Source organism: Hylobates moloch, unplaced genomic scaffold (genome assembly GCF_009828535.3).
Source record: "Hylobates moloch isolate HMO894 unplaced genomic scaffold, HMol_V3 SCAFFOLD_16, whole genome shotgun sequence".
NCBI classification, from domain to species: Eukaryota; Metazoa; Chordata; class Mammalia; order Primates; family Hylobatidae; genus Hylobates; species Hylobates moloch.
The window spans coordinates 61,252,148-61,273,105 of NW_026652291.1; the positions used below are offsets into that span (position 1 = coordinate 61,252,148).

General features: G+C 49.5%; 2 protein-coding genes across 5 annotated transcripts in view; one reads left to right on the top strand and one right to left on the bottom strand.

Moving 5' to 3' along the window:
- Positions 1-20,958, top strand: part of NOP9 (NOP9 nucleolar protein) — a 37,973-nt gene that overhangs the window by 11,108 nt on the left and 5,907 nt on the right. The window contains exons 1-6 of one of the 4 annotated variants that reach the window (XM_032180143.2): positions 17,606-17,957; positions 18,165-18,614; positions 19,370-19,480; positions 19,723-19,864; positions 19,969-20,161; positions 20,812-20,952. In XM_032180143.2, the coding sequence (XP_032036034.1) occupies positions 17,711-17,957; positions 18,165-18,614; positions 19,370-19,480; positions 19,723-19,864; positions 19,969-20,161; positions 20,812-20,952 (1,284 nt within the window). In that variant the 5' untranslated portion in view covers positions 17,606-17,710. Of the gene's footprint in view, positions 1-17,605; positions 17,958-18,164; positions 18,615-19,369; positions 19,481-19,722; positions 19,865-19,968; positions 20,162-20,811; positions 20,953-20,958 lie in introns of those variants that run through there. The other 3 variants (XM_032180145.2, XM_032180144.2, XM_032180146.2) reach the window with 3 other exon arrangements.
- On the bottom strand, positions 8,297-17,536 carry DHRS1 (dehydrogenase/reductase 1). The gene is made up of 9 exons (XM_032180158.2): positions 17,337-17,536; positions 16,651-16,824; positions 14,431-14,574; positions 14,202-14,281; positions 10,355-10,487; positions 9,882-10,028; positions 9,271-9,340; positions 8,840-8,920; positions 8,297-8,696 (listed from the first exon to the last, which is right to left on the bottom strand). The coding sequence occupies exons 2-9, from the start codon at positions 16,798-16,800 to the stop codon at positions 8,560-8,562; spliced, it is 942 nt and encodes a 313-aa protein (XP_032036049.1). The 5' UTR covers positions 16,801-16,824; positions 17,337-17,536; the 3' UTR covers positions 8,297-8,559.

Here is a 20,958-nt window from a genome sequence, read left to right on the forward strand (position 1 = left end):
TACTTACCTCATGTGGCAGATGAAAAGAGTAGGGCCTAGGTAGAGTGTTTGGGCGTTGCAGGTGCCCAATAAACCTGAATTCTCTCAGCCCCTACAATAACACAGGTCTCTGATGATAGGGTGTTAATGTGACAGTGAAGGGCCAAAACCAAGGCACCTTTGCTCCCTCTTGCATGAGGCCCTCCAGGGATGCTCAGGCTGTGTCTGTTCTGGCTTTGCTCATTTCTTCTGGAACCGCCTCTTAATGAGGAGGTAGCCAAGACCTCCTTACTCACCAATATGGGGCATATGTGTTGGTACTTGCTAATAGAAATTGCACAAAACCGGGCCCACTTCCTCCCTTTGCCTACTTCCCAGCATTCCTCATGGGCTCCTCCATTCTCAAGGGTCTACGGAAGAGTCCTCATGTCCTCCAGATTCACCACTATCAAGTAAAGCACAAGCAGCTTCCAGTTCCTCTCCACTGCTGGCATTTAAGTCCAGGTGGCTGGTGATCCCTTGGCCTTGCTTCAAGCTGAGCCTGAGCCTGCACCTGGACTCTGGCTGAGGAAACTATTTGCCCCCACAGCTGGCCCACTGCTAAGTTCCCCGGGAGGCTTGGAGCAGAGGGCAGTGGGCAGCAGCATCCCACTGAGAATTGCAGAACTCTCAGCACATGACAACTCTGTCCAAACCTCTGAACTAAGACACTTGACCAGACTCCAGATTGGCTTTTAGCAGCACAAGGCTGTATCCCTAGGATGGCCCCAGCCCCTCTTGAAGTGCTGGCTTGAGAAAGCTCAGTGCTGCCAGAAAAATTTATTATTTGTTCTAGCTAACACCTGATGATAGGCCCCTGACCTCACTTTCTTAGAACATTTGGCTCAAAATGGCTTGCCATTGTAAATATGTATCTCTTGCAACTCAGAAGCATCAGGTCTTCCTTTAAAATATAGTCATCAAGGCCGGGCATGGTGGCTTACGCCTGTAATCCCAGCACTTTGGGAGTCTGAGGCGGGCGGATCACTTGAGGCCAGGAGTTCAAGACCAGCTTGGGCAACATGCCAAAACTCTGTCTCTACTAAAAATACAGAAAAAAAAAACTTAACCAGGTGTGGTTGCACATTCCGATAGTCCCAGCTACTCAGGGGGCTGAGGTGGGAGGATCGCTTGAGCTGGGGAGGTACAGGTTGCAGTGAGCCGAGATCGCACCACCCACTGAACTCCAGCTCACGCTACAGAGTGAGACCCTGCTTCAATAAATAAATAAATAAATAAATAAATAAATAAATAAATAAATAAATAAGGGACAGAGCCCTAACTTAGGTACATGCCAGCCAGAGACAGACAGCTGGCCTCATTCCATTCACTCTGAGGCTTTGCTAACCCCCTGCCTCCTCCCTTTACAGCTCCCAGATCACCTGTGCACAAATCAGAATGGAGCTCAGCTCTTTCCCCTACTGTCAGTAGTTACTGAATAAAGCCTGCTTTCACTGCTTTAACTAACATCTGCTATTTCTCTTCAATACCACCTGCAGAAGACCCAGCCCGTGCTCCTCCTTAGCCCCTGCTCGGTCCTGAGGTGACTCCTGCCTCATCTGCTGCTCAACATGGGGCCCATCAGCCTGGTTAAACCAGCAGCCATGGGGCTCTGAGGAGGACCCCTAGGCTAGAGCACCCATGGGCACGTGTGTTGGGGGGAACTGAGTGGAGTGTCAGGCAGGGAGTCAGGACACACTGAGGGGGCAAGGATGCCCTTGGTTGCCTGCAGGCAGGAGCTGAGACAGAGGTGAGGCTTGGCAGAGAAAGGCAGGGATAAGAATGTTCTGTCACCCCCCAGGAAGGTGAAACCTGGATGAAATGAGAGTTGTGTCCAGCCTAGGGAGGTGCCTGGCTGTGGCGACCCCTCCCGCTCCTTTGAGTCCCCACCCTGGGTCTTGCCATTGTTGCCTAATGTTTTCATGCTGCCAACTGGAAGCACTTTGAGAGCTGGACCTTTGTCTCATAAGGCTTGCCTGTACCCATCCACCCTGCCCTGCCCAGTGCTGAGCACACAGGAGGCTGCACAAACACCAGCTGACCAGGAGATGGAGAGTTAAAGAGGGGATTAGAGCACAGGGGCCAGTGAAGACAGGCAGGTGATAGGGCTGAGGGGTTGGGAGGAACAGTGCAAGGAGGGGAAGCCTGAGAAGGTGGGGGCAGTAGGGCCCAGGGGAGTGCGCTTGGTGGAGACGGTGGGCTAAACTAGGAGGGGAAGACCAAGGACTGAAGGTGATGGGGAGGGGCTGCGGCAAAGGACTTCTGAGGTCGTGGGTGGGGCTCTCCCCAGGGATGGGGAGGCCAAAAGCCTAAGGGACCAGATGCCTCAGCGACAGTGCCAAGGCCTTTGGCGTGGGTGGTAGGAGACAGATGCCTCAGAGACAGGGCCAAGGCCTTTGGCGGTCGTGGGTGGGTCGGAGCCAGGGTGACAAAGGGAAAGGGCAGCCCTGGGCCCAGCCGCCTGCCTGGGTTTGTTCACTGGGCCCTCGTGCGTGCTCCTCACTCTCCATGCCTGGATCGCACCCCACTGTCACTCGCATCGTCTCCTCACTTCCCTGGCCTACCAGAGACCTCCCCTCCTACTCATGGGCCCAAAGGGGACTTCAGGAGCTGATGGAAACTCCTCCTCAGTGACTTGTCCGTAAACCTGGAGTCACTGATCCCTCGGTCCAGCCCTGCACCCATCCTCTTCCTGTTTAATGTAGGCAGTTAGCCAAAGCTCACATTAGTGGGGACACCTGGGGACAGAGGCGCCACAGTCCACCTTATTTTGATACCTCACAACCCTTAGGCAGTTGTTGTAGAAAGAGGAATCTCCGTGTGACATGCATCTCACAGCCACGTTTGGGTCCACTTCCTTGGAGGAGACCGGGGCTGGGCCAGGCCACTCAGGCTGGTCTCTTCTAGGCATTCACACTGCTTCTCTGCTGTCATTAGTCTCTATTTAAGCTGTCACACTTTCCTCTTACCCTCTCTGTTGGTGGGGTAGGGAAGTTTCTGGTGGTGGGAGCAGATGCATTAGGACCTGGGAAGGGGTGGGGGCTTTGGGCACACTTAGAAGTGTTAGACACAAGGGCCAGAGTGGGCCTCAGACTGGAAATTATGACCCCTCTGCTGGAGACAGAGGCCCAGATTTGCAGGCAGCAAATCTCTTCTCTGAATATCTTAGATGTTTGCTTTAAGGCATGGGCTGTCTCTGTGGCCACCCAAGAATGCAGTAGCACTGGCTGCCTCTGGGCTGAGGGCAGGGATTTGAAGGAGACTTTTCACTGTGCATCCTTCAATACCTTTTGGATTCTGAGCCATGTGAATGTGTTACCTCTGAAAAATATAAATTAACAGGCTGGGCACGGTAATTTATTATGTGCCTGTAATCCTAGCACTTTGGGAGGCCAAGATAGGCAGATTGCCTGAGCTCGGAAGTTCGAGACCAGCCTGGGCAAGATGGTGAAACCCGGTCTCTACTAAAATACAAAAAATTAGCCGGGCGTGGTGGCAGGCGCCTGTAATTCCAGCTACTCAGGAGGCTGAGGCATGAGAATTGCTTGAACCTGGGATGTGGAGGTGACTGTGAGCCGAGATCATGCCACTGCATGCAGCCTGGGCAACAAAGATAAACTCTGTCAAAAAAAAAAAAATAACAATGCAAAACAAAAATCTCTTCTTCTCTCCCTGGGCTCCTTTGAGGAATTAAGTGTCTTCAGGGACCAGCCAAGAACCTTGACTTGCTTCAGTTGGGGCAGGCTGCATCTCGGTGAGGCCCTCAGTGCCCCACCAGTGCTACGTCTGGCAGACTGGCTTCTCCTTCACTGCTCAGGCACATTCTTTCTTTCTCTGTGCCTGTTGCTGGTTTCATGGCATCCCTCAAGCCAGGGATACCACCACCACAGTCCCACAATAGTCCCAGGTCCCTGTTGACTCTGCCTCCTACAATGTCTCGTCTGCTCACACCTTCACTGCATCACATCCCAGGGATACTGATAGCGGGCCAGCCTTCTGGCTACTCCTCTGGTGTCTGCCTTTCTCCTCCCTCTAGTCCATCCTCCCCATACCTCAGCCCCAGTGAACTTCCAAAATTCAAATCTGGTGATTTTACGTTTCTGCTTAAATCCTCCTGCAGTTGACAGTGTTAATGCTCTGCCCAGATCCCCCTTGAACTTTCTTTTTCCATTTTTGGGCATGACACTCCACTCTGTCCTTTCTTTTATTATTTTTTATTTTTATTTTATTTATTTATTTATTTTTTCAAGACGGAGTCTCGCTGTGTTGCCCAGGCTGGAGTGCAGTGGCACGATCTCGACTCACTGCAAGCTCCGCCTCCCGGGTTCACGCCATTCTCCTGCCTCAGCCTCCAGAGTAGCTGGGACTATAGGCACCCGCCACCACGCCCGGCTAATTTTTTTGTATTTTTAGTAGAGACGGGATTTCACCGTGGTCTCGATCTCTTGACCTCGTGGTCCGCCCTCTCGGCCTCCCAAAGTGCTGGGATTACAGGCGTGAGCCACCGCGCCCGGCCTATTTTTATTTTTAGACAGTCTCGCTCTGTTGCCCAGGCTGGAGTGTAGTGGCGTGATCTCGGCTCACTGCAACCTCTGCCTTCCGGGTTCAAGCGATCCTCCTGCCTCAGCTTCCCGAGAAGCTGGGATTACAGGTGCATGCCACCACACCAGGCTAATTTTTGTATTTTTAGTAGAGACGGGGTTTCAACATGTTGGCCAAGCTGGTCTTGAACGCCTGACCTCAAGTGACCTACCCACCTCTGCCTCCCACAAGTGCTGGGATTACAGGTGTGAGTCACTGTGCCCGGTCCCCACTCTGTGCTTTCAAGGCTGGCACCTGTAGCCCTTCTTGGAGGACTGCCTTTGGCCTCCTGGACTGCTTTGCCCTGGGTGGCAGTGTACCCAGTGACTGCTCTGTGGTCACTGAGCACCATGTGCTGGTGGTAGTGTTGGTGGGAATAAAAGCCCAGAAAAACCTCGTCCCAGGCTGGAACTACTCTTGAGGCTTTACACACCAAAGCAGTTCCCTCGCATCATGCCAGAGCTGCTTTCTGCAGCTGAGAGGGTGCTCGTGCTTGGCTTCACCAACCCTGCTTACTGGTCTCCCCGGGAGTACCTCATAAATCACTCAGGGTTTAACGTGGATCCTCAGTGGAAACCTATCACCCATAATTTAAGTGTCAGTCATAGATCTTTACTCCACTCTCTCTCTGGAAATGTATTCCATATCGAATCTAAATTTAAGCCACATCAAACTTCTAGCTGTTCTGCTACTTTTGTGTCTTAGTACCTGCCTTAAAAAAAAAAAAAAAAAAAACCACCTCCACCCCCTGCCCATCGTTTACGTGTCTGTTTAGTCTTGCCCCCTTCCTCAGTTCTCCAGGCATGCTGCTTTCTTCCTCCTGTGTCCTCAGGGCACTCTGGGTAGTTTACTGTAGCACTCATCTCACCAAATTCAACTAGTCTTCCCTGGTGTCTTGCATGGGGCTGGGCAGACAGTTTCAAAAAACAAATGTTTTTGAATGAATATTGATTCCCCAAAATGTCCTAGTGCTCTCTAGTGTCAGGCTTCTCACATCCTGAATCTGTTCCATCTTCAATCAAAAGTGACTGTCCATGTGCCATTCCCTTGGGTGGTGTACTCTGTGGCTTATGTTTCTAAGATGACTGAAACCTCATCAGAGAGAAGCACAGTGGTCTGCTGTGAATAGCACTATTCCTTCTGGTTTCTTGGGATACCAGGACTGAGGTCTTACTCCACATCTTATGGGACTCTTGGGTCCCAGTTCACTCACTGCCTTCAATAAATAGAAGGTCTAGATGACTTCTAAAATCTCCCATGGCTGAAATGAAAGTCTTTTGTGGGCGGGGGCCTGGTCTGTCTTGCTGTGTTCTATCCTGAAGCCAAGAATGGTGCCTGGTGCAGAGCAGGCTGTTAGATTTATTTGTTGAGAGAAGGAATTGACAATTTTTTTTTTTTTTTTTTGAGATGGAGTCTCACACTGTCGCCCAGGCTGGAGTGCAGTGGCGCGATCTCTGCTCACTGCAACCTCTGCCTCTCGGGTTCAAGCGATTCTCCTGCGTTAGCCTCCCAAGTAGCTGGGATTAGAGGCATGCTCCACCATGCCCGGCTAATTTTTGTATTTTTATTAGAGACAGGGTTTCACCATGTTGGCCAGGCTGGTCTCGAACTCCTGACCTCGTGATCTGCCTGCGTCAGCCTCCCAAAGTGCTGGGATTATAGGCGTGAGCCACCGCGCCCGACCAGGAATTGACAATTTTGACGGTTATGTATTGCTTGGTGCTTTATATATATGTATTATGTCATTTAATTCTCAAAGTGGTGGAGTCAGGATTTGCCTGACAGTTTATATGAGTTTGAAGTCCATGCTTCCCTCATAGTATCTTGAGACTTTAGGAGACAATGCCATCATGGAAGGTTTTGTTCCAATAGTGGTTTTTGTTTTTTGTTTTTTTGAGACCGGGTCTCACTCTGTTGCTCAGGCTGGAGTGCAGTGGTGTCATCATGCTCACCAAATCCTCCTACCTTAGCCTCCCGAGTAGCTGGGACCACAGGTGCATTCTACCATGCCCAGCTAATTTTTTTTTTTTTTTTTTTTTTTTTTTGAGACGGAGTCTTGCTCAGTCGCCCAGGCCGGAGTGCAGTGGCATGATCTCGGCTCACTGCAACCTCCGCCTCCTGGGTTCACGCCATTCTCCTGCCTCAGCCTCCTGAGTAGCTAGGACTACAGACGCCCGCCACCACGCCCGGCTATTTTTTTTCTTTGTATTTTTAGTAGAGACGGGGTTCACCATGTTAGCCAGGATGGTCTCGATCTCCTGACCTCGTGATCCACCCGCCTCGGCCTCCCAAAGTGCTGAGATTATAGGCGTGAGCCACCGCACCCGGCCCCAGCTAATTTTTTTTTTTTTTTTTTTTTGAGACGGAGTCTCGCTCTGTCGTCCAGGTTGGAGTGCAGTGGCGCAATCTCGGATCACTGCAAGCTCCGCGTCCCGGGTTCATGCCATTCTCCTGCCTCAGCCTGAGGAGTAGCTGGGACTACAGGAGCCCGCCACCACCCCCGGCTAATTTTTTGTATTTTTTTTTAAGTAGAGACGGGGTTTCACCGTGTTAGCCAGGATGGTCTCGATCTCCTGACCTCGTGATCTGCCCGCCTCGGCCTAAAAATTGTTTTGTAGAGATGGGGTCTCCCTATGTTGCCCAGATTGGTCTCAAACTTCTGGGCTCAAGCGATCCACCTTCCTCAACCTCCCAAAGGACTGAGATTACAGGTGTAAACTACTACGCCCAGCCCCATTGGTGGATTTTAATGATGGCTATGGAAGGCTGGAGGTGGTCCTGAGGCCCATCTTCTTTTTATAGCACATAGGCAACTGCCTGTGCTCCTCACCAACCTCAGGAGATAACAGGAATTTATGCTGGTAAGTGGGAGGGTGAGCAGGTGCTGAGAAAATCTGATCACTGTGATCTTAATTAGCTGCCACAGCAAATGGTGGCATTTAGGTACACATTTCCAAAGGTTCTATACCAGTCACGTACTGATAAGCCAGCCCTCTCTCTAAAAGAAAGCCTTGATTGGTAGCATTTGTGGACTTCCATGGGACATGTACTGTCACCATGGCTGATTCAAGACACCACATGAAATCACTGAATGAGGACTTAGAAAAGATGCGCATCAGAAGCTCTCAGAAGCTGGTGAGCCACTCCACTCACCACTGGAACAGTAACTGGGGACGGTCCCCAGAAAACCACAGGAAGACTTCTGCTGACCCTGTGGGCAGCCTGGGGAAGCCTCAGCTCTCACTCTGAAGATTTTGAATAAGTAAAATGATTTATGCTTCTCTGATTTATGGCAGCCATCCCATCACTTTGGATGGTTATCTAGGCTGTTGAGTGGAAGGCTCTCTCAGAATAGCCCTTGGCTCCTCTTAGGAACACACCCCATTGCCTTGCCTCAGGCTAGGACAGCTCTCTTGCATAGGCAAGGCAGCTCTATAGGGCTCATGCTGTTAGTTCTGCAGAAAGCAATTCAGGTAGTAGCATCCCATGAGGAAGGATGAGAGTTGTCGGTGGAGCGACTGCTCCTCAGCTGGGGCATGGGAAACAGGTCTTGCAGGGCAGAGCAGGAACAGGTCTGGAGGAACGGGGTCTTGTCCTGGGGCAGAACCCCTTGAGAAGCTTCACATTTACATATCTTTGAGTCTTTCTCCCAAACAGTTAACATGTTGCTGAGCACAGAATTAGCAGTCAAAACACATTGAAAGAGAAATGAGACTTTTATTAGCTCCCAGAGCATTTTTCAATACTAAGGCAAAAAGTAAAAAGAAGGACAAGGAAAACCAAGGCACAAAGAAAGGACCTAAGCGCACCCCAGAACTCACCACGGACACACAGCAGAGGCCTTCTCTTCATATCAAGGGTATGGCTAGGCAAGAAAGGCTGCTGTTTCATTGAGATAGGACCAACCACCAAGCCCAAATGAGAAGACAAGTAGAGACGTGGTGTCATATACTGGGAGGGTTAGAACTTGCTAGTGTAGAGGGCAATAATCCACTTGGGCACACGGAGGAAGGAGGGCACGTAGGAGGCCAGCCAGCCCAGGCCCGACACATGTGAGAGAACAGAGCTCAAAGACAAATAGTCTTGGACGGGGCGGCCTGGGAACAACAGGAGGAGGAGGATTAGATTCTCATTTCTCACTCCTCAGATACCCTCACCTTGGCTGGAGAGACCAAGGGAGGAGTGGGCAGGGAACAGAGGGAACAGCAGTCAAGGCTGGCTGCTGTGCCAGGGTCCTCACCGTCCACATCCCGAAGGCCATAGCGTCGAGCAAGGTCACAGGATGGCAGCACCTTACCACTCAGGCTCAGGATGTTGGGATCTGTGGGCACACAGACAGGTGGAGATGGCAGGCAGGGGAGTATGCAGAGTGACAAGGTTTTGGCCCAGTTGGACAGGGCACTGCTGAGACAGACTCAGGAGCCCTGGAGAACTCTTTCTTTCTATTCCTGGGGAGGCTCTTGGGCCTTGGACTTTTTCCACACTTCCCAGGAGCCTGCTCCTAAGGCTCTCAGACCTCAAACTGGGAATGCTGACCCCTTGGGCCTCAAAAAGCAGAGAAAAGAATGGCATGTTCCTCAATCAACTCCCGAGCCAGATCTGGGCACTGGATGCTACCGCCCTACACATCCTCCATGCCCTTTCTTATTACCAGCTGCCCCCAAACTTCACCTGTTGCCAAAGCCACCACACATTTGCCACTCAATTCTGTGGTTTCCGCAGATGAGAAGGCTGATTTGAACTGAAACACAGGGGCAGAGAAGTGAAGGGTTAATTTCCAAGAGCACTGCCCAAGTCTCCTCCCCGTTTCAGCTTCTATTCCAGGAGAAAGAGACCAAAGAGGCTAAAGACCTCAAGCAGGGCCTGTAGGACCCAAAGTATTGGCAACTCCTCCCCACATCCAGGTGAGCCATATGCCCTGGCACTAGGATCTGCTGTCTTTGCTAAATGGAAGGATCTGGTAGCGCCAAATAGTGTTTGGACCTTCTAAGCTAGCTGGTGTGGGGGTCAAGTGCATGGGCTTTGGAGCTAGACAGCCTTTCCACTTAGGACATATGTGACCTTCAACAAGTTTCTAAACCTCTCTGGGTTTCAGTTTTGCCATCTGTAGAATGGAGCTGGTATCTCCCTTACAGGATTAAAGGAAATAATGTGTGTCCCATGCTCAGCCCTGCACCTGCCACAGTAAGCACCTGGTGAGTGGGAGTATCTGATTTTGTTATTGAGGATGGAGAGGCTGACTCCCCTGTGTTCTCTGCTTCCTTCGCCCTCCCCTTGCCAACCTGCTTAAACACAGGATCCTGCAGGACCTCCTCCTTTGCCATATGCTCCTTCAGCAGTTCTGTCTGCACAATCCCTGGCCACAGAGACACATAGCTGACCCCATGGCGCCGCAGCTCGTGGGCACAGTCAGCAGCCAGCTTGTCACACTGTGGAGAGGCGGAAGGCAGGGTAAGAGCCACCTAGCCATGTCACTTTTCTGCCCTGCCCTCTCTGCTTCTACTGTGAATGCTCCACCCACCCTGCCCTTCCCAGGAGTCCCAAGGTCTCAGCTGCCCACCCTCCCCATCCCAGTGTGATGCCTACTCTAGCCAACCGAGAGGAGCACAAGCAAAGGAACTGTCCATGGATGAGGCAGAGGAGGAGTTGAGAGGAGCCAGCCTTACCATTCTGACCACTGGGGACTGTACCTCCTGAGCTATAGGTACCATCACTGTCCTTTACCTCCTCAGCTCCTATGCCACTGGGTCCTCACCGCAGCTTTGCCCACACCATAGGGGACGTTGAACATATACTGCAGGCTTCCAGGGGAGGAGATGACCACGATGAGCCCCCGGCCAGCTGGTACCATCAGCCGTGCCCCATACACTGAGCAAAAGTAGTGGCCTCTAGAAGGTGGGGCAAGGGAAGAAGGAATGAACCGTGTTAGTGCTGGCCTGGGCGCCACAGCCTCTGGCAGCTTCCCCTGCCTTCTGGTGGTTGTTGTCCACTAGGAAGGCTACATAGGGTGGGTTAGCGACCTGAGGAATTAGGGGCTTGAGGCCATATTCTGAGAGGAAAACTGGTCAAAATAACCACTGACAGATGAGAAACAGCAATCTTTGGAAGATGAAATGGAAGGCAAGAGCCCTGTCACAATAACAATTACAAACCAAATTGTTAAGGGGGAGAAAATTTAAGAAATGTATAGTGTCTACATGGAAAAACTATAAAACCATGACAGAATAAGTACAGACAAAATCTTTCAAAGCTAAGAACTGACATGTAAATCATCATTTCTATGTAAATCAATCCATAGATTCAGTCAAATTGGATTATATCTCAATAAGGCCTTTTGGAGGAATCGATAAAATAATCTAAAGCTCAATGAGAAGAATAAACATGTGAGAACAGCCAGAAAAACTGGGCACAGTGGCTCACGCCTGCAATCCCAGCACTTTGGGAGGCGAGGGGTACAGATCACTTGAGCTCAGGAGTTTGAGACCAGCCTGGCCAATGTGGTGAAACCCCATCTGTACTAAAAATACAAAAATTAGCCAGGTGTGGTGGTGCGTGCCTATAGTCCCAGCTACTAGGGAACCTGAGGCAGGAGGATCTCTTGAACCCAGGAGGCGGAGGTTGCGGTAAGCTGAGATTGTGCCACTGCACTCTAGCCTGGGTGACAGAGTGAGATTGTCTCAAAAAAAAAAAGAGAACAGCCAGGACTAAAAGGACTAATGTCTTGTGGGTGAGGGGGATTGCTTTCCCTACCCCTGCTGTCACCCATATTAAAATGCACAGGGGCCAGGCATGGTGGCTTATGCCTGTAATCCCAGCATTTTGGGAGGCTGAGATGGGAGGATTGCTTGAGGTCAGGAGTTTGAGACCAGCCTGGCCAACATAGCAAGACCCCATCTCTAAAAAATAACATAAAATAAATTAAAATGTACGAGACGTAATAGTTAAAAGAATGCAGTACAGGTGTAACAGTAGACTGATAAGTCAATGAAACAAAACAGTGAATAATTAGATACAAGTGTATGTGAGAATGCCATGTATTACAAAAGGAACCTGTCAACTCAATGGGGAAAGTTGGATCATTTGGGACAACTGACCAGTTATTTGAGTTAGGGGAATTGGGTCTCTGCCTCATTTATTATTTTAAAATTAAGCCTAAAAGGATCAAATATTTAAATATAAAAAATGAAAGCACAGAAGTACTGAAAGAAAACATGATCAAATGTGTTTATAAACTTGAGGGGGGGAAGGCTTTTCTTAGCATCACACCAAGATAGAAACTATAAAAGACTGAAAGATTTGACTTCTTAAGATACACACACATACACATACAAATACAAAGATACATGTATATTTCTGTATATATAAAGAGCAGGGCGAGGCTGAGTATGGTGGCTCATGCCTATAATCCCAACACTTTGGGAGGCTGAGGTGGTTAGATCACTTGAGATCAGGAGTTCGAGACCAGCCCAGCCAACATGGTGAAACCCCGTTCTCTACTAAAAATACAAAAATTAGCCAGGCGTGGTGGCAGGTGCCTGTAATCCCAGCTACTCAGGAGGTTGAGGTATGAGAATCGCTTGAACCCAGGAGGCAGAGGTTGCAGTGAGCTGAGATTGCACACTGCACTCTAGCCTGGGTGACAGAGCAAGATTCCACCTCAAAACAACAACAACAACAACAACAACAACAACAACAACAACAACAACAACAACAAACGAGCGGGGGGAGTATGCATGTGAAAAATGAGTGATAAATTGGGAAAAATATTTGTAAAATATATGCCAAAGTCATTTGTTTCACAGTGATCTCTTATAAATTAATGTGAAAGTCAAAGATTATTTACAAAAGAACAAAGAGCCAATGCACAAAGGGGAAAAAAATTCAACCTGACAAATAGTGGCAGAAGTATGAATTAAAACCCCTTTATATATTTTCGGCTTATTATAGTAACAAAGCTTGCCTGAGTGCATGAGCTGACGCTCCCTGGTATGGTAGAGGACATGGGGAAACACATATTCCCCTTCATTGTCTTGAGATAAAAAATTGGTAGGGTCTTTTTGTAGGACAGCTTGATAATATTTATTAAATCTTTAAAAAGTACATATTCTTTGTTTTCTTTTTTTCTGTTTTTTTCCCCACAGTCCCTATAACCTAAGGGAAGTACATATTCTTTGATCTAAGAATTCCACTGCTGCAACAAATAAGGGATTAGAGAAATAAATGATCATACATCCTCCCAATAGAATATGTACAAGTATTAAAAAGAATGAGAGATATTTACGTGAAAAATCTGAAAGAATATATGCCAGGCTATTAATAGTAGCTATATATCAGGCAAGACAGCAAGGGATGGCATTGAGGGCAATAAGATTATACTGGTCTTCAGATTTTTTCCATGTTTAAAAAAAGTAACACACACATAACGGTAACCAGAATAAATTTCTTTTGCGTGGGGAAAGACTTAGGACCTTCCAAATGAAAACAAGTAGAGTTATAGTTTTAAAGGAAAGTGCAGCCCAAGGTAATACAGAGGAAAGGCAGTAAGTGCGCATGGGGAATGGGTGGGCAGGAGATGCTGGGGGGCTGTCAGGGTCTCATCAAGGGGCCTTTACCTTGGATAATTCATCAGGGCCCAAGGTCTAGGGTCTGGGCCTCTGCCTTGAATCTCTGCTTCAAGGTCAAAACCCTGGCCAGCAAGAGATGAGGGTGTGGAAGGCACCTCTCTTTGGAGAATATGGTCATGAACACTGGCCAATTTCCAGCTCTTAAGGTGTTCCTTTCTTGCCTTTGGCCTCACCATCCTCCTCTGTCCTAATGATCTTCCCTCCACTTTGGAAATCACAATTGCATTCTAATCCTGCTTCCTTGGGATTGTTACCAGAGTACCAAAATTGGAGCGGTGGGTGTTCTTACATGCTTTAGTCACAGATTTGCCGATAATCTCGTGGTTACTCCCACAGGTGACTGATCACATCCATCAGGCATGGCTTGATTATATGAGAGCGTAACATCATTCCAACAGTAACAGAGGCATAACTGGTGTGCATTATGCTAGGCGAATTCTAAATGCTGTGTTTCATCTGACTCCTGGGCTAGATGACCCGGTGTGACCCAGTGATATCCCTGCTCTCCCAACTCTGACCCGGCAGTGCCCTTGCCTGTGGGTGTGGAGTGAGGATGTGGAGACTAAAGAGCATTGGTTTTCACTCCTTCTTCTTAAGCTTCTCCCGGTCTAAAACAAAACAATTTCTCCCTCTAACCATTTTGAAAGTATAGACTACAGGTTGTGCGCATTACTGAGAAGAGGAGGCTTCCTCCCTTCTGGGTCTTGCATTTGGATGGGCAGAGAGTGAGGCAGGAGAGAGGCCAAGAGCTTGTTCTGATGAAAATTGCTGACAGAAACAAGGCAAGAGTTGACATTCTCAGATACAGACTCACCTGGATGGAACTTCTCCAGAGGTAAGTGGGACAAATGGAATGGAAGGAAGAAGAAAGAGATGGGGGAGGCCAGAGGGAAAAGGAGAGGGCATGTAAGGAAAGGCCTGGCCGTCAAGCTGGCCAAGTGAGTGTGGGAACACGGGCCTGGGCAGTGGAGCACCCACCTGAGTCCGACGTTGTTGATATCATCCCACATGGAGGCAGGGGTTTCCCAGAATGCCTTATTCCTGGTGTTCAGGATCGTCTGGAAGGCACAGGGAGGGTGATGAATGATCTGAAGGTAGGGAGGTGTGAGGGGCTGGGTAATGGAAGGGACAATGAGTGGGGATGAAGACGCAGGGGTCTGAGGGGGAGGTCAGAAATATGGAGTTGGGAACAAAGTTCAAAGGGTACCTGGACCCCTGCATAAGCGTTGTTGACCAGCACATCCAGACGCCCTTGCTGTTCCTGATCCACTTGCTCAAACAGGCTTCGCACTTCACTCTCCTGGCTTGAATCGCACACCACAGGCACACATCGGCCCCCGAGGGATTGTGCCTGGAGTAGGACAGGGGATATGAGCTCACATTCGCACATGGATGTGAGTCATGACAAAACTCCCCAACCAAAAGCGGGCTTGAGAACCGAGAAGACAATCCTAGGAGAGCCAGCTGCAGAGGCAACATGGCAGGCAACACTGCCCTCTGGTGTCTGTTTGAGTAGTTTCAGGAATGATAGGCCTCCCCACCCCAGAGCAAGGTGAATTGCAATGTAAGTTTTAATAATCTACAAACATTTACTGAGGCCCACCATGTGCACGGCAATGTACTTTGCAAGCAGAGGGTAAGAACAAGTGAGGCATGGAGTCTGTTCTTGAGAAATGAGTGAGCATCCTTTTCCTTGTTGTGGTCATTTCCATCTCTCATGCCCTTAGCTCCCACCCTTCACTACTCACCTAAAACCTCTACTCAGTCCCAGCTCTCTTACCCTCACTCCACCAATGCTCCTGCTTGGTAATTGAAAAAACCAAAGCTGTCAGCCATGAATGATTTCTACTTCCTGTTCTGTCTCACTCTCTACAAATGCCCACAAACCTCCAACTTCAGAGGAAGAAGAGTCCCTTATCTAAGAACAATCCTCCTATTCTCCAAATTTATGCTCTGGGTCCCCCCCATTACCCTCCTTGTCTGAACTACTGCAATGCCTCCCAACTACTCACCTGACCTCCAGTCTGTCTGCCTTAAATTAATTCTTCATAATCCAGCCAGTATGACCTATCTAAAACAAAAACCCTGTTCAAAATCTCCTAACTGGATCTCCATCTCTTAGAGAATGAAGCCTGAGTTCTCTCCTAGGGTCTTCCAAGACCCACTCTTTCCTCTCCAGCCTCTCACTCACTACTGTTCCCTTGCATTATCTCACACATCTACTCTTTCACACACCGTCCCTATGCTTATGGAGCTCCCTTTGCTGGAATGCTTTTCCTAACTTCCTTTACCTAACTCTTACCTTTCAAATCTCAGTTCAAGAACCACCTACCTCCTCCAGGACGCTTTCCCAAACCACTTTCCCTAGCCACTCTCCTATGTCATCTGGATGCTCCCCAACACCCCTAGAGTATTCTGTGCATATCTCCCTCTTATAATTTACCATATTCACATTACATTGAAATGACTGATTTCTGTACCTGACTTCCTGTTGGAATCTATCTTCATTTTTAATTTTAATTTTTTTTTTTTTTTTTTTAGAGACAGGGTCTCACTGTCACCCAGGCTGGAGTGCAGTGGTGCAATCATAGCTCACTGCAACTTCGAACTCCTGGGCTCAAACAATCCTCCTGCCTCAGCCTCCCAAGTAGGTGGTACTATAGGTGCAGGCCACCGTGCCTAGCTAATTATTTAAAAAATATTTTTTGTAGAGACTGGGTCTAGCTATGTTGCCCAGACTGGTCTCCAACTGCTGGCCTCAAGTGATCTTGCTGCCTTGGCCTCCCAAAGTGCTGGGACTACAGGCATGAGCCACTGTACTCTACCATGGACTGTGTCTTTGAAGAGCAGAAATTAGATCTTACTAGTCTTGGTAACTTCAGTGGTTTACCAATGCATAGCAAATCATGGATACTCAAATATTTATTTAACTGAAGTCTAGTAAATAAGTAAAAAATGTACAGTTCAAAAAAGTCTTGCCTGAAACAGAGGAAAGCACAGGTCCACAACCCTTCAGTTGCAATTCCAAAATCTCTGCTCTCAAACAAAAAGTTTTTTACTTTTCTTTTTTTTTTTTAATACAGTGTCTCCCTCTGTCGTCTAGACTGGAGTGCAGTGGTGTGATCATGGCTCAACTCCTAGGCTCAAGCGATCCTCCTGCCTCAGCCTCCGGAGTAGCTGCTGGGACTATAGGCACATGCCACCATGCTTGGCTCAAACACAAAGTTTTTTCATAAAACTCACTTGGCAGCAAAATTTTACCTTACCTGAAGTTATTTATGGGGTTTTTAATTTCCACTTTGAATAAATATTCACACCTTGTTGAGTAGTATTATAGTTTCAGGTAAGGGATTAGGAAAGGGAGCGGTTAAGTGGAAGGGCTCTCTCGGGTGGTTTCTGCATCTGTGGTCCCAGAGGAAGCACTCACCTCCTGAGCAACAACGCGAAGGGTGTCCAGATGGCGGCCAGTAATGTAAACGGTGGCACCTGCTTTGCAGAGCTGCAAGGCAATGCCACGGCCAATACCCCTGGAGGCACCAGTCACCACACACACTTGGCCATTCATAGGAGCTGCCATGACTCACAGGCAAAGGAGGAAGGTCTGTGGAAGCAAAGACTTGCTCTGAGGGAAGCCTGGAGACTGTGTGTGTGTTGGGGCGAGGTGGGGCGGGGGGCGTAGGGGAGAACCTCACTAGGGCTAAGAGGAGGAGCCAAGGTAAGAATCCTTTGAGGGGAGAGGAGTCAGAGGCTGACAACTGGGTGCGGGCCTGAGGGCAAGGGAGTCAGAGGGTTGTCCGCAATCTGCGGACAACTGGGTGCGGGCCTGAGGACAAGGCTGACTGTCTTCTGGGAGGCCCGAAGAGTGAAGAAGGGGCTGAGTGGGACTGTCCAGAGGTGGACAACTACTACAACCCTCTGAGTGTGGCTGCCTGGATGGGGGAATCTGGCGCGGCAGCCCCTCGGGGCGCGTCCACGCAGAGTCCTGGGCTATCTGGAGCTCCGGTCCCTGGCCTGACCCAGTCCGGCTGAGCCAGAGGCGCAGCTTCCGGGCCGGGGATGAGCGCGACGCCTGGAGATCCTAAGCCCTAAGTGGGACGAGGGTGTGCCGCTTACCTGCCACCTGCGCTGCCGCTGAGGTCTGCAGATTGCAGGGCTGCGGTGGAAGTCTAGGTTCTGGCCCAGATTGAGCCGGCGACGTGGAGGCAGTGTTCAAGGGTTGATTCTGTAGTAGGAACCGGGGCGATTCTGTGCTGGGGTCGAGGGGCAGAGTCCTGGGCCAAAGTTGGAACCTGCGGATGGGGGCGGAGCGATCTGGGGGACACACCCACCCCGCCCGGCTGGGGCCGCGCGGAACTATGACGTAGTAGCTGCGTCAGGAGCGCGCCCGCGTTTCTAAACTTGGTCTGGAGTAGGCGCACGCTTGGCGACGTTGAAGCTCTGTCCGCAGCTAAGGAAGCTTTTGCAGCCGGACAGGTCGCGAAGCACACATGGGGCTGGGTCCGCGCTTTCCACACAAGGTGGGGCGCCGGTTCCCAGCTGGTGGCAAACGGGGGCGCGGGGCCAAGGGGTCGGGGCGCCCCTTACCGGGCCGTAAGCGGCAACCCTGGCAGCCTCCGGATGGGCGCTCGGAGCCGGCTGCCGATTCGCACCCGCACCTGAGCCCGGAAGCTCTGGGATATTTCCGCCGGGCGCTGTCAGCATTGAAAGAGGCTCCCGAGACTGGGGAAGAACGAGGTAGGCAGCAACTTCGGGGTTTAGACCAAGAGCATCAAATCCAGGGCAGGCAAGGAAACTTTCTAGGGTCGGCAGGGTGTGGGGACTTAGTTTCATTTCCCATGTCCTCTTCCTCGGCCTCCGACCCACGACCCTTGGTTAAGCGAGGGTACATAACCGTATTCTCTATTAAGTCTCTTCAAAGTGTGTCTTTCTTCACTTTTCCAGATCTGATGGTGCACAATATTATGAAGGAAGTAGCGACTCAGGCCCTAGCTTTGTCCACGAACAGGACTGGCAGTGAGATGCTGCAGGAACTGTTGGGATTCAGTCCCTTGAAACCGCTTTGTCGCGTATGGGCTGCTCTGCGCTCCAACTTGCGCACTGTGGCCTGTCACCGATGCGGGGTCCATGTATTGCAAAGTGCTTTGCTACAGCTCCCTCGATTACTGGGGAGTGCTGTAGAGGAGGAGGAGGAGGAGGAGGAGGATGGGAAGGATGGTCCCACGGAGACCCTGGAGGAGCTGGTCCTGGGACTAGCCGCTGAGGTGTGTGATGATTTTCTTGTCTACTGTGGAGACACACATGGCAGCTTCGTGGTCAGAACTCTGCTTCAGGTGTTAGGAGGGACTATTCTGGAGTCTGAGAGAGCCAGGCCCCGTGGTTCCCAATCATCTGGTAAGTATTACAAGAGGAAAGTGGACCTAGGGGGAAGAAGAATTTAGTTCAGAATGAGACAGTAAACGGAAGAGTAAGTCTTCATGGGGGAGCTTGACCTGGAAGAATTAGCTTGACCTGTCCTAATCTGAACAGGGCTTAGCAAGCCGAAGATTAGTGTGTGCAGAGGCCCAGAGGTAGGGATGTACAGTTGTGTTTGGGGGAAGGCTATTAGAATGGACGCAGGAGGAGAAATTTTTAAGCATGACTTAATATACAAATGGACTCAAGCAAAAGTAACATACATACTGGACTCAAGCAAAAGTTCAGGAAACAATACCCTTACTACATGCAGCCCACTCTGTTATTTTTTTTTTCTTTTCAAAACCTTATTCTGCTCTATTTCATTAAAAAAAAAAATGCTAGTTGAGACCACTAACTTGATTTCATGATACAGTCTTGAGCTGCGATCCACGTTTTGAAAAACTCTGGGAAATAAAGTTAGCGAGTTTAAATGAGGCTTTATTTTGGAATGCCTTGAATACCTGGCTGAGGAGGTTGAACTGTCTTCTGTGGACCATGGGGAAGCTGGTTGAAGTTTCTTAGAAAAATTAAGACAGAAATGTAGTCTCAGTTCAGTCATCCAGAAGAGACATTCAGTTGTACTACATCTGTTCTGCATCTCCAAGCGGAATCCTTGTTCATCTATGGAATTTTTCTCTCCTGGATGGTAGTTTGTGATATCCCCACTGCACATGTTCTTAATCTTCCTTCAGAAGCACAGAAGGCCCCAGCTCAGGAATGTAAGCCTGCTGATTTTGAAGTCCCTGAAACCTTTTTGAATCGCCTTCAGGACCTGAGCTCCTCCTTTCTGAAGGACATTGCAGGTAAGGAGGGAAGTAGGAGGAGGGTCTTGTATCTACTTTTCTGGAGGTGATTTTACCACCAAGCAAGGCCCTTAGGTCAGGTTATTCCTCTTCTTTTCAAACCTAGTCTGGTTTGATGTTGAAAGCACTTTGTATAGTCCCTTTGTGTCCATAGTGCCCTGTATCTTGTTGCCTAAAGTTTGAGGTTATGCAGGTTGTCTGGATTTTGAGAAAGCTGCTTTATTTCTGCCCTCTCTCCACAGTGTTTATCACTGATAAGATCTCCAGCTTCTGTCTTCAAGTGGCTTTACAGGTCTTACACCGCAAACTTCCCCAGTTTTGCGCTCATCTCTGCAATGCTGTGATTGGCTACCTGAGTACTCGCAGTTCCTCAGTAGATGGCAGGTATGGTCAGGGCCTCAGGATCGACCAAAGTTGGTGGGGCTGTGTGAAATGAATGAGGTGATGTAGTGCAACTGTATTTTGCATGATGCCCTTCTTGTGCCTAGTCCCCTACTGCTATTTCTCCGAGATCAGACGAGCTCCAGACTCCTGGAGCAGGTCCTGCTGGTGTTGGAGCCCCCAAGGCTCCAGAGCCTCTTTGAGGAGCACTTGCAGGGGCAGCTGCAGACCCTGGCTGCACATCCCATTGCCAACTTCCCTTTGCAGCGCTTACTGGATGCAGTCACTACCCCTGAGCTGGTGAGTTGGAAACCTGAGCTGGATCTGTTTCTGCTAATTCTTGATCATTGGACCTTATTTTATGGTCTGTCTGCCTCTATATACCCTTGACATTGTGCTGGCCATTGCCCTTGAAAAGCTATTCCTTGAGGTTTTCCAGAGCTTAGGGTAAAGGTGCCCACCTTCTAGTGAGGATTTGTTTTGACTTCTCTCAGGTATGAGGACCAGCAAGAGACTGGCTTCATTCAAGTTCATAGCTTGAGGTTCCATGGCCCACCCAGACTCTGGTACTTGGCTGTAAGCCCACATGAGTGCTAGAGCTTTTGCCATAGCTTCTCTTTTCCTTTGCTGCTTAGGACTAAGGTGGGCTTCCCTGTGGTATCATGCGTTGGGTGTTAGAGTGGAAGCGCAGGTTTAATTTTAGTCCCCCCTTGCCCCTAGTTCTCCCTTACACACAGGGAAGAGCCACTTAAAGTTCTTTCCTGTGGGGTGGCACCTCTAAGACTGCCCCCTTGTCCTGGGCCTTATCTAGCCAAACAAAAGTGCTGATACTGGCAATGCTTTTTATGTTTTATCTAGCATTTTTACTTGTTTTCATTGGGAAGATTTCTCTGAATAATGTGGTCCACCATTACCAGAATGCCAAAGTTACATCCCATGTTTCCCATCAGCTGTCCCCTGTGTTTGAGGAACTGAGCCCTGTCCTGGAAGCTGTATTGGCCCAGGGCCACCCAGGGGTAGTCATTGCCCTGGTGGGGGCCTGTCGCAGAGTTGGGGCCTACCAAGCCAAGGTCCTACAGCTCTTGTTGGAGGTGAGT

Coding starts and splice junctions, on each gene's coding strand:
- DHRS1 (XM_032180158.2), bottom strand. CDS start 16,800: ATGGCAGCTCCTATGAATGGCCAAGTGTGTGTGGTGACTGGTGCCTCC. Junction 10,029..10,354: donor ATGGTGTGGGCAAAGCTGCG/GTGAGGACCCAG, acceptor GCCTCTCCACAG/TGTGACAAGCTGGCTGCTGA. Junction 8,697..8,839: donor TGGCCTTCGGGATGTGGACG/GTGAGGACCCTG, acceptor TGTTGTTCCCAG/GCCGCCCCGTCCAAGACTAT.